The 12,754-nt window shown below is 44.3% G+C and overlaps 1 protein-coding gene across 2 annotated transcripts in view; it reads left to right on the forward strand.

Annotated features, from left to right (window-relative positions):
• LOC106556661 (bone morphogenetic protein 10) overlaps positions 1-7,401 on the forward strand; it is a 43,751-nt gene extending 36,350 nt beyond the window's left edge. Inside the window, exons 1-2 of one of the 2 annotated variants that reach the window (XM_014058525.2) lie at positions 1,629-1,977; positions 4,061-7,401. In XM_014058525.2, coding sequence (XP_013914000.2) covers positions 1,662-1,977; positions 4,061-4,998 — 1,254 coding nt within the window. In that variant the 5' untranslated portion in view covers positions 1,629-1,661 and the 3' untranslated portion in view covers positions 4,999-7,401. Of the gene's footprint in view, positions 1-1,628; positions 1,978-4,060 lie in introns of those variants that run through there. The other variant, XM_087706054.1, reaches the window with a different exon arrangement.
• The last annotated feature ends 5,353 nt before the right edge of the window (positions 7,402-12,754 follow it).

A 12,754-nucleotide genomic window follows, 5' to 3' on the forward strand; every position in this document is an offset into this window, starting at 1 on the left:
CTCCCTCCTTTCCTTCCTTCCTGCCTCCCTCCCTCCCTCTGATGGTGCACAATGATTAGAATGCATCATTCAGCAGTTTGATCCTGACCAGCTCATTTGACTCAGCCTTCCATGCTTCCGAAATCGGTAAAATGAGGTCCCAGATTGTTTGAGGGGGGGGGGGCAATAGGCTGACTCTATAAACCGCTTAGAGAGGGCTGTAAAGCACTGTGATGCAGTATATAAGTCGAAGTGCTCTTGCTATTGGCATAAGCCAAGTACTTCATCAATATGGAGGTTCCTATTAGCTTTATATTTACATTTCCTAACTTTAATCACTTTGTAGTATTTTTTTCTACTTTTATTATATGATACGCTACCCAGAGTCACTGCATCAGGCCTATTGTGACAGTGATGGTATAAGGACTCTCGCTCAAGCAGAGGGTTGGACTGGAGGATCTCTACAGGTCCCTTCCAGTCCTATGATTCTGTTTTATTTTTTCAGTTCCATTTTCTCATTGCATTTTTAGCTTTTTCTGTTTTTTTTTTCTATCTTTCTTTTTGGTTTCCTTTGTTCTAATTTAATTTCTGTTACTCCTCTATATTAATAAATGAAGCTCCGCCCCTTTTAATGTCTGTATCACACCCAATAAAAACCAGATAAATTCCTCATTGAGACAATCTTACTGGCTTTTTTGACCACAAACTGCAGTCAACCCTAGCCTGAAGGAAGGCAATGTACTGTTGGCAGGGCCATTACGTGGGGAAAATTAAACCCGTTTTTTTTAAAATGCGTCTTAATCATGGTTTGCTTGCATATGTACAAACCTAGTGCAATGATTAAATGTTCCCTTTTGTGATATGTATAATATTTGGAATATTTTAATAACATGTTTAAAAATACCAGTCTAGGTATATTTTAATAGAGAGAGAAAAATGAACTAATGAATGGATGGAAGGACAGATGGATAGATTCGTATGTATTTTGACATGAGCAATTTAGACTATCGTGCAACTGTTTCATCCCAATAGACAAATTTAATTTTGACCATGGAAACTGCTCTCTAAAGCAAGAAGCCCTCACATAGCATCCCAAAATCATCACAGGTTTTAAATCTTTATCTTCAATCACTTCCTCCCCCCAGCTCTTTAAGGAGGTCACACCCGTAAATCAGAAACGTGTAGGACGAAGAAGACACCGAGGTATTATCCCTTACACATTTAGCTGAAAATGCAACAAACAAGAGTCAGAGTTAAAAAAATAAAATAAAGCAGTCAGCTAAGCCAAAAGTAGTTGAGGGGTGGGATGTGGGAAGGACAATCAGGTCTTCTGCAAAGAGGAAAAATCATTCATCTCTTTTGGAGCATCTAAATGTGGAATGTTTACAAAATGCTCATTAAGAGAAAAGGGGGTTGTGAGATAGCGGCAGAAATCTGGTGGACAGCTTACACTAGAGGAGATAAGAGAAGGAAAGCTACCATAGGAGACAGCGCAGGCCACGTCCAATTACTGAGACCTGGACGAAGGGGGTGTGGGGAACAAGAATGGGAGAGAGGCTAATCACAAGCTCCAAACTTGTCCACCCTCAGCGACACAAGCCGTATATAACCCTTGTGGGGGGATAAAAGAGCCACAGACCGCACCCGAGCAAACTTGCTAGAGCAGTCTTTGGACCCTTTAGATGGAAGTCATGGAGTCTGTAGCCTTCCAGATTTGGGCCACCGTCTCTCTTCTGGCCCACCTTGCAGATGGGAGCCCTATAACCAGCTTAGATGTACCTCTTATGGAGGAAGAGGTACCCTTCTTTGACGAACAGGATGCCCTGCTTCAGGATCTGCAAAACGAGCTCCTGAAGGCACTTAACCTCTCGGGGATCCCCCTCCAGGAGGAAGCCAAGGTGGACACTCCAGAATACATGTTAGAGCTCTACAATAGGTTTGCCAGGGACAAGACCTTGTTGCCATCTGCCAATATTGTTAGAAGCTTCAAAAACGAAGGTGAGTTCTTGAATTTTCCTTCAGAACTTTAGGAGGCACCACCAAGTGGGATGAGTAGCCAATGATCTCACCGGCTCTTAGTTGTAGATTACAGTTGTAACTAGAGGAAAGGAAGATTATTGTTTTAATGGAGCAGAGAGGAAGTTGGAAAGAGAAGATGTTAGCTAAGAGACCCAGCTGGCCAGTGTTAAGTTGTTTTACTTACTGCTTAATGGGGCACATCTAATCTCCCTGCTAGTTGACGTTTGCATTGCAGGCTAATTGCGGTATAGGAGTCCTCAGATTGGCTGGGCTACATTTAGCCAGAATGTGGGTGTTTTGTGTAAGTTTTGAACGTCGGATGAAATCCTTAAAGATGCTGTCATTGTACAGTCTCAGGCGTTGTCCTACAGATGTAGAATTACACTTTCTTTTTTTCCAAGGGTGTCAGGTTAATTATCAAGCAAGGACTTTTCAAGACACACATTTCAAGTAATTTTGTAATTTTTCACTTTTGTTTTTGACACGGCTGTGGAAGGATTTTGCAGGCACACACCTTTTAAAAATCAGTTATTTTAATAGATAGATATTCAGAATGAGCAGAAGGTATAAAACAGAAACAGGTTTCTATAAAACAGAAACCAAACTGATTTAAAAATCAGCCAAATGCATTGATCTCAAATGTGTTCATTTGAAGAAACTAAAAGCTTTCTTTTCTTTGCAGTTTTGTAATCACAAAACAGTTCTTATAAACACCAGTTTGATAGCACACGGCCATCTCGTATTATACAGATAGGTCTATATTTTTGGCTTGCAGAAAATGATTTTTGCAAAGAATTTTAACAGCTCAATCCAAGACTTACGTAAGTCAGAGCCCTTGAACGTGTCAGCATTAAGGTGCCTTAGTGCAAAACACTTATTCTTTACTACAGATAGTTGCTGCTGATACTCATGTTCATGGATCATAGGATAAAGGCATATAATTATGCTTTTCAAAAAGCCAAGAACTTGGCACATCTTCCAACTAGGTTATAGTGTAGATGTCCATGGATTACATGGATTTCTGCTGCTCCTTACAATCAGCCTTCTTCGTGATCTCTGGGCTACAGTAATTATGAATATGTTTTCTATGACAATGCACTCTATTGCAGCTACCTGCAAAACATTAGAACTTCATCTGGTAAAGGCCATGAAATTATAAACCCAATGCTCCCAAATGGACCTCATCAGAGTGCAAGAGCAAAGTTCACCATGTTCAAATATCTCTGCAATAGCTCAGCTTGCCATTTTGTCACAAAACCTTCACTTGATTAATAGGTTTGTCTGCCTCTTTTTTTTACTGGCCCCTCCATTGCCAACAGTTAGGGAACTGTTTTTGTTTCGAAAGTGATATCGCTTCCACATTTTTTTCTCTTCAATTTAACTTTCTCCTCGGGCTACTTAGCAGCTTAGCTGCAGAAAACCAATTTATCTTTCTCCAAACTGCAACATCCAGATTTTTATCCTCCTGTTTTTCCATATATACCTCAAGGCAGTGATAATGCCTTCCTTCCTTCCCCTATTTTCCACAACAACCCTGTGAAGTGGGTTGGTCCAAGAGAAAGGGACTGATCCAAAGTCACTTGGCCAGCTCTCATTCCTGAGGGGGGGCAGGGGGGTTGGAACTCACAGTCTCCTGGTTTCAAAGCCAGCACTGCCTCTCAATGTCAACCGAAAACTAGATTTAGTCAGGTTGAAGTGTATTGTGCAATAGTGACAGTTCTTCACTGGGTGCCCATTAGGGGTGAAATTCAGCAAGTTCTCACAGGTTCTGGAGAACCAATATCAGAAATTTTGAGTAGTTTAGAGAACCGGCAAATACCACCTCTGGCTGGCCCCGCCCCATCTATTCCCTGCCTCCCGAGTCCCAACTGAATGGGAGGAAATGGGGATTTTGCAGTATCCTTCCCCTGCCATGCCACCAAGCCACGCCCATCAAGTCATGTCATGCCCACCAAGCCACGCCCACAGAACCGGTAGTAAAAAAAAATTGAATTTCACCACTGGTGCCCATCCACCCTGTATCAATGTGAAATATAATGTGATTTTTAAAAACCATTTGCAGAGCATAGTTCCCGGCCCATACGCCTGAATGGAATGCGGAGGTATCCTCTCCTTTTCAATGTCTCCATCCCTCACCACGAGACGATAACCATGGCGGAGCTGAGGCTCTACACCCTGGCGGAGGACAGACAGCTCTACGGGAACCTCGACCGGAAGGTCACCGTCTTTGAAGTGCTGGAGGGCGAACACGGAGGAGGAAAAGAGGGAGAGGAGAGGAAGCTGAGAGTGATGGCCTCCAGGTTTATTTACAGCTCCGACAATGAATGGAAGACCTTTGAGGTGACAGAAGCCATCAGGAAGTGGCACCACTCTGACTCAACCACTCACCAACTGGAGGTTCAGGTGGAGTACCGAGGGGCAGAGAACCCCAAACCAGGAAGACACAGAGGAGTAGACATTAATTTGGAACCCAAACACAAGCCATTGTTGATTGTGTTTTCAGACGATCACAGCCACGCCAAGAAAGAGGAGAAGCACGAGCTGAAGGAGATGATGGAGCACGAGCAGATGCAGGAGTGGCCGGATTTGGAGCTACAAGACTTCTCCAGCAGCCCCAATGATCTGCTTCAGATCAGCTCCAACATCATCTATGACTCGACCTCCAGGATCCGGAGGAACGCCAAGGGAAGCAGCTGCAAAAAGACCTCTCTCTATGTGGATTTCAAGGAGATTGGCTGGGACTCCTGGATCATTGCGCCCGCTGGCTACGATGCCTACCAGTGCAAGGGAGCCTGCAGCTTCCCTCTGGAGGGCAGCCAGTCGACCACCCATGCCATGGTCCAGACGTCTGTCCACTTGAATGACCCCCAGAAAGCTTCCCCTGCCTGTTGCGTCCCAACCAAGCTGGACCCCATCTCTTTGCTCTTCTTGGACAAAGGAATCGTCACCTTCAAGCAAAACTACGAGGGCATGTCCGTCTCGGAATGTGGCTGCAGATAGTAGCAGGAGATGGGGTTCTTGCATGGTGTTTTGGCTTCCGTGGGATTTCATGGTTCCATCTGAACAGTTTTGAGATGCAGTCAACTCCTTGGACAAGGGGAAGGGACCTTGGAGACGGGCAATGGTTTAGGGATGATGGCTTGGAGAAAAGGGGTGGAGGGGGATGGAAGGAGACCAGCTGACCTCCTAAACAGCAGCAAACAGAGGCATCTCCTTAGCTTCAGCTAGAGCTCCCACAACATCACAAAACTTCCTCTCCAGTTGTTCATCCCAGACATTTCACCACTTATGCAATCCTGTTCTGGTCCTTCCAAATTCCGGACGCTGCAACTGAGCCAACAGTTGTCAGAAAACATAGCAAAAGTCTCAAAGCTGCCTTTTTTTATCACACCCCTGAAGAAAAAAATATGAATTGGCTTTACTGAATTACCTCCAGGAATTCTCCAGCATTTTTTGATTTCTCTCTCTACTGCCTAGTACGATCATGCTACCAGTTCAATTCTACTGTCCCTTGGAGAGGAAACCAGTCCTGGAAGGAAGGCATTGCTCTTCTTGGCCCTAAGACCCCCAACCATTACTTTGCTTTCCAATAGAGGGGCCGTCAAATATTCCCCTTGGACTTTTCCTGGGAGAAGAAGTTCAAGAAAACTTTCTTAAGCTGTGACGCATGGGGTTCACACACACATCAGTAAGCATGGTTTCATTAACCATGGTTTATTGAATAAACCACAATTGGCTGGGTTCATGCAACAAACCAAGCCAAAAGCAAAACATTGTGTGACTTTAAACCATAAAATTTCCCATGTTTCCTTGCTTACTCAGAAAAGAAGACTGGCCTAGTGGTTGATGTTGCTTAGAAAACTTCTGCTTTCCAAATTCTCTTTCTGGAAAGTTCTGTGCTACTCCCTCATCCCTCTCAGGATTGTTCAGTTTAGTGGAGCCCTTCAGATAGCAGAATCAAGATATCCCCCAAAGCAATTGCACAGAATTACTTTGGACACGCCATTCGGATTGGGGTGCGCATGATACGAACCCAACTCCTCCTTTGTATCAATGTCCTCATGCAACTCAGAACTTGGCTGATTGTCCTTTTCATCGCTGTTAAAATTTGGAGGGCGGGGAGGGTTCTTCTATGATGAAATTTCAAGGCCCTTCGGGCAGACAGGGGCTCCTCCTTATGGGGAGCTGTCAATTCACGAGACAGTTCTCCGTGCGTGCGTTGGAGGTCACATGTCAAGTTTCCACCTCTCTGGCAAATCTTTGTGATAAGAAGGTGTTGGGAGTTGGGAAACGATAGGCCTGGTGGTGCTTTATTTATACTAAGCTGCAAATCGGTCAGATTCTTTGGAAAGTGTAATTGACATTGTGTCTCCAGCCCTTCGTGGGCTTACTGTACTATGCCCCACCACTGCTTTCTACTTTTAAGGAGAGAGAGAAAGAGAGAGAAGGAGAGAGAGAGAAGTTGGATTTAGAGAACACCAACGTGGGCCCTTCAGAAGAATTCTCATGCAAAGCACTTGGGACTTGCTGAAATCCACCTCATCTTTGTCCTGGAAGCCATTATTTATTGATCTATTTATTGACTGTCGTCCTTGTAAATATAATGTAGAATACGAAATGTTTTATTTTTGTGCTTGTATGTTTACCAAACACACTTGGGTAATCCTGTATATGGAACTGTTTTGATGCTAATATCATCCCCCAGTTTCAGTGGGCTTCCTTTTTCATTGTCTTTGTAAATATATTGATTTGTTTTTTCATCTCTTGGTGTAATGCAAAATACAGTGGCATCCAGCATACAATCACTTTCAAGCCTCAAATGAATATAGAGAGTGTGTATTTCTTTTCATATGGCAAAAACTGAGAGCTGGTGAATTTGTCCCCATCTTCTAGTTTGGCTGGAGACATCCCATTTTCAAACATACAGTGAGTTCTGGCAAGATTTCTGACTGTATCTTGAGGCCACTTTTGGCCACAATTGCTGCATAAGTCTCCAACAGAAGAGTTATGGAAGGATCTATCACAATTCTCCCCATGAAGGTGAGCCTTAGTTTTTCAGAACAGCTGCTGCAGTGACCCTCTCAACCTCTCCTCTGCTCCAGAGGTTTTTGGATATGTTATCTTATATCCTATTTCTCTAAGGAAAAATCTACCATAGAGACTGTACTAAGATACAGTCACTTAGATGTCAATCAATCAATCAGTAATATTTATTCGGTCGAGGACCAGCGAAATTCAAATGGCCAAAACAAACAAAAACAGAGTGAAGCAAACAAATACCATAAATGACCAGTTAGCAAAATAAATCACAGAATATAACATTCATTTCTCTATTACTATGTTAATGCATTTTGTTTCTCAGTCTAAAACGTTAATAGGTACAAAATAAAAATAAAACCTATATTTCTCCTGCAGCGAACAGTTAAATGCATCAAATATTTTAAAATGAAGGTCAATATGGTGTGTCTTTCAGCAATTATAGCTTGTTTTCATTGCAACCACACAGTTCCTGCACACGTAGTCAAATGGTTTTAGATCCTGGAGGAAAATGTTCATGTAAAATTTATCTGCCTCCCAGGGAATTTATTAGGGGTACAAGGTAGATGGAGGCCTCTGTAAAATCTACAACGTAGTAATATGTGTGTGAGACAGTTTCAAACTCATCACCACTTGGACAAATGCACTCAGTTACAGGGATTCGACCACTGTATATCTGCCTTGAAGAAGTGCAGATGGAAGAATGTTAAATCTCGCTTGAAAGAATGCTTGATTGTGACAACGTTAGATTTACTAAGTAGCTTGCTGGTTCCCATGTGCCCCTGTTAGTCCAAACTCCATCGTGTTGACAGCGCCTATTAGCTTCAATCTGGAACTTCACATCCGTTATTATGGAGAACAATTAATCAGTGGAATGGCTCGTCTCCTGGAGCTCTGGGTGCTCCCGCACTGGAGGTTTTTAGGGAAGTGACGGGGTAGCCATTTGTCTGGAATGGGGTAGGATAGTGACGGCGAAACGTTTCGTTGTTGGGTGCCAAAAATGCGAGGGCGCGTGCGCTATTATGCCGGCACCAATAATGCAAAGCTCACCCCCACATGCACATGTGTGCACACACACACCATGCTCCCCCCACACGCATGCTGCACTGCTCGCTTCCAAGCTGAGCTTGGTATTTCTTCCGGGGGCCGGGGGAGGCCGTTTTTGCCCTCCCCAGGCTCGAGGAAGGCTCTGGAGCCTGAGGAGGGCATAAAACGGGCTCGATGGGCCAACCAGAAGTTTGGAAATGAATCAAAAACGGCCTCCCTCGGCCTCCAGAAGGCCGAAAATCAGCTGGCCAGCCTGTGTATGCGCGCTAGAGCTGACGACTTGTGTGCCAACAAATATGGCCCCAGTTGCCACCTGTGGCACGTGTGCCATAGGCTTGCTATCACAGGTATAGGATCTCCTGCCATGGGCAGAGTGTTGGACCAGAAGACCTCCAAGGTCCCTTCCAACCTATTATTTTAAGTTCTCTGTTCTGGGCTGGGCTCGATGGTCACCTAATGATTTTAAGAATCCACGTGTAGCCAGCTTATGCTCTACTACCTGTTCCTAGAGGAAGGAAAAGTTAGCTGTTAGAACTAGAAGGGTCAGACCAACTGGGGTGGGGGAATGCATTTTGAGTCATTATTATCTTCTGGGCTCCTAACCTGAATCTGTGGCATTCCTCTTCCCAGTCTTAAGAGAACATATGAAGTTCCACAGGACGCAGCTAGAATTCATCTCAGGGATTTTGTTGGCACCATTCCCTGCCATTGCTTCATCAGACAGATGGCTGTTTATGCCCCATAACAGATCCGGGCCACTATTTTGGCTTCAAAAGGTTTTGAAGCAGTGGGGAGAATTGTCACTGTAAGAGAAATGCTTCATAGCATTCACCTTCCTAATTGGACCAGCGAGTGCTGGAGTGGGTATCAGGTTCCTTTTGGGTGGAAAAACACTCTGAGCTATAATACAATGAATGCTCTAATTTATACTCTTTCCAGGTGTCTTCTTCGGCTCTTATGGCGAAAACCCATTTTTCTGGTTTATCAAAACCAAGAACCAAATTGTTGTATATTGTTTTATCAAGTCCCTGCCCAGAAGTGCCACCTTTTTGAGGGACAGAGCAGTCGGTCCTCTTGGTATTGTGGATTGGACATCCAGACCAAGAGAGGACAACAGAAGAAGGGTGCAATGTTGTCTCATGCTTAGTGATTACCAAAGAGCTGGCCAGGAACTGGGGAGGTGACAGGGGCCCGATTAAAGCAGGGAAGAAGCCAGCTAAGCATGCACTGGCCTCAAGATTCAGTTTGCGCTCCAGCGCAGCAGATCACAGAATCACAGGGTTGGAAGGGACCTTGGAGGCCTCTAGTCCACCCCTCTGCCCAAGACATGAGTGCTTGTGCCATCTTGGATACATGGTTGTCCAAGAAAACTTCCAGTGATGGGACCAACCACCACCTCTGGAGGCAAGCTATTCCACTGATTAATTGTTCTTAATGTTGGGGAATTTCTCCTTCATTCCAGGTTGGCTCTGTTTTTAATGATCTTCCACCTGTTGCTTCTTGTCCTGCCCTCAAGAGCTTTGGAGAATGAGTCAACCCCCTCTTCTCTGTAGCAAATGCTGGAAGGCAGCCAGCATGCCTCCTCCAATCCTTCTTTTTGACAGACATAGCTAGCACCCTCAAACATTCATCATATGGTTTACACATTTGAGAAAGACATGGACCAAGGACAGACAGACAGACAGACAGACAGACAGACAGACAGACACACACACACACACACACACACACACACTCACTGTATTTCCCTGAAAATAAGACAGGGTCTTTTGACACCCCCCCCCAATAAACTAAATTGGCCTTATATTCAGGGAGGTCTTATTATTTTTGAGGTGCAAGAGGTGGCTAGCATGGTCACTTCATGGCTGCTGTTGTGTTGCAATATTTTTGGGGAGGCCTTATTTTGAGGGGAGGGCTTATTTTAGCACATGCGCTCTAAAGCCCAATTGGGCTTATTATCCGGGGAGGGCTTATTTTCAGGGAAACAGGGTATACACACACAGACACACATACACATACCCCTACACCTTGGGAATGCATCCCAATTTCAGTCAGAAGAGCAGAGGACAAAAGAAGAGAAGGACAAAAGCAGTTCTTTATGCAGATGGTTCTGGGGAGGCTTTTGATTCATCTGCCTCTTGTGGGGCCACTCCTGTCCTAGAAGATGGTTTTGCATGATGGCTGTTCATGAATGGGACTTTCCCCCATGGGAATTATGGGAGGGTGAGAAGAGGCCTCATGGGCAGTTCTCCCTCCTCAAGGCAAGGGGAATGCCACTCTAGAGCCCGCTGGCTGCTTCAAATCGTCCCTATCTTTCCATTCTCACTTCCAACCGAAGTGTCACTGGGCAGCCTGCTGATGAGGTTAAGCAGGGTGCGAGCCAAAGATGGTGTTGAAAAGTGTGTGTTGAGTTAAAGGAAAAAAAGGTCTAAATGCTGGGTCATCTCTGGATGGCCCAGCGTGGTCAGAGAGGCTCAAAGTGGTCAGCCATCTCGCCTTCCCAGCGTCCATCCCTCCCAGCTTTATGTTGTCCTTTGCTGTAGCAACTCCTTATCTTGGCAGTGATTAGAGTATTTTCAATCGCTGCTTGCAAGAGATTTATTGTGGGAACCCATTTCCTGAGCTGTCACCACCCACTGCAAAGCAGGGTTTAAAACCTGCAGTAGAAACACAGGAGAAATGTAAATATTGCACCTGGGATTTGAGATGAAATGCTTGGCTAATCCTGGGCTTAACCTTCACCGGTCCCTGACATGCGTGATCGATCGTGGGATTAATTTTCTGGAGAGGAGTCTGTGCATGCCCCCCCTCTTTCGTGTGTGTGTGTGTGTGTGTGTGTGTGTGTGTGTGTGTGTGTGTGTGACATTCTTTCGGAAATAGCAAATGCCACAGCAAGTGGGGCAACGTGTCAGGAGTCTGCAACCTCTTTTTGCGACTCACCCATTTCATTTCATTGCTGCAGTTTCCAAAAGCATTTGCCGCTTTACAAAATCTGTAAAAATTGGGAAAAGGTGCTCCCAGGCTCCCAGTTCTAAAACATTTTGGTCTCAGAACCAAAAATAAAGATTGTGCAGGGAAGAGCAACAAAGGTGATAAAGAGTATGAGGGATAGAATAGAATAGAATAGAATAGAATAGAATAGAATAGAATAGAATAGAATAGAATAACAGAGTTGGAAGAAACCTTGGAGGTCTTCTAGTCCAAACCCCTGCTCAGGAAGGAAACCCTACACCATTTCAGACAAATGCTTATCTAACATCTTCTTAAAGACTTCCAGTGTTGGGGCATTCACAACTTCTGGAGGCAACTTCTGTTCCACTGGTTAATTGTTCTCACTGTCAGGAAATTTCTCCTCAGTTCTAAGTTGCTTCTTTCCTTGATTAGTTTCCACCCATTGCTTCTTGTTCTACCTTCAGGTGCCTTGGAGAATAGTTTGACTCCCTCTTCTTTGGGGCAACCCCTGAGATATTGGAAGACTGCTATCATGTCTCCCCTAGTCCTTCTTTTCATTAAACTAGACATACCCAATTCCTACAACCGTTCTTCATATGTTTTAGTCTCCACATCCTTTTTACATCATGGTGACCAAAACTGAATGCAGGATTCCAAGTGTGGCCTTACCAAGTGGTATTAACTCTTCACGTGATCTTGATTCTATCTTGATTCTACAATTCTATTCTAAATTGTACAATGAACAGTTGGGGGAACAAGGTATGCCCAGCCTAACAAAGTGAAGGATGAGGGGTGACAGGATGGGGCAGTCACAAAGACTAGGGGGTTCTTTGGAATTCTCCAAAGCACTTAAGGGCAAGAGAAGAAGCAGGGGATAAAAGCTAATTAGAGATCCAATCTGGAATTTCGTGTCAGAGAGAACAATTCATCAATGAAAGAACATGCCTTCTGTTGGCATTCCATTGTTGGAGGTGTCCAAGAAAGATTGGACAACCATTTGCTCCGGACAGTCATAAAGTTTCCTCTGCTGTGCAGGGGTTTGAACTAGAAGACCTCTAAGGTCCCTTCCAGTTCTAGGATTCTATGATTCTACCCCTTTACCTTCTTACATTTCATTGCAAACCCCAGAGATCCTTGGTTGGTACAGGTTATTTTATATATTAGGGTATGAGACTAAGTTTAAGGAAACTTCATGTCCACTTGGATTGGTTTCATTTCCCCCCACCATTTTCTGCTGCCTTTTTCCTGTGATGCAAGCTACACTCAAACAACTTGGTGTGACATTCTTGCCTTCAAGCCAACGTCATGGCCATATGACTAGGAACATCTTGTTCTCTTCTTCCCAAGTTTCCATACCTTTTTCCCCTCTGTAACAAAGGTTGTTGTTTGCTTCCCAGACAACAGCAGCACTTGGTAGACAACAAAGAGTTGGATATGGTAAACTCTATTTTATCTGACAAAACGTGATCCACTGGAGAAGGGAATGGCAACTCACTCCAGTATCTTTGCCATGAAAACCCCATGGACAGCATTGTCCATGGGGTCGCAAGGGGTCAGACACGACTTTGCAACTAACAACAACAACAACAAAATCTTATTGCCATGGACATTTTCTTCTCCAACAGCAAGAAAGTCCTTTCTACAAAGGGTGTGGCATTGCTAAAAGCCTTTAAAATCCATTCTGACTTCTCCTTGGCTACTTTAGAAAGAACCTCCTGAA

Source organism: Thamnophis sirtalis, unplaced genomic scaffold (assembly GCF_051295495.1).
Source record: "Thamnophis sirtalis isolate CommonGarterSnake01/CBP01778 unplaced genomic scaffold, rThaSir2_p1.2 scaffold_2, whole genome shotgun sequence".
Taxonomy (NCBI): Eukaryota; Metazoa; Chordata; class Lepidosauria; order Squamata; family Natricidae; genus Thamnophis; species Thamnophis sirtalis.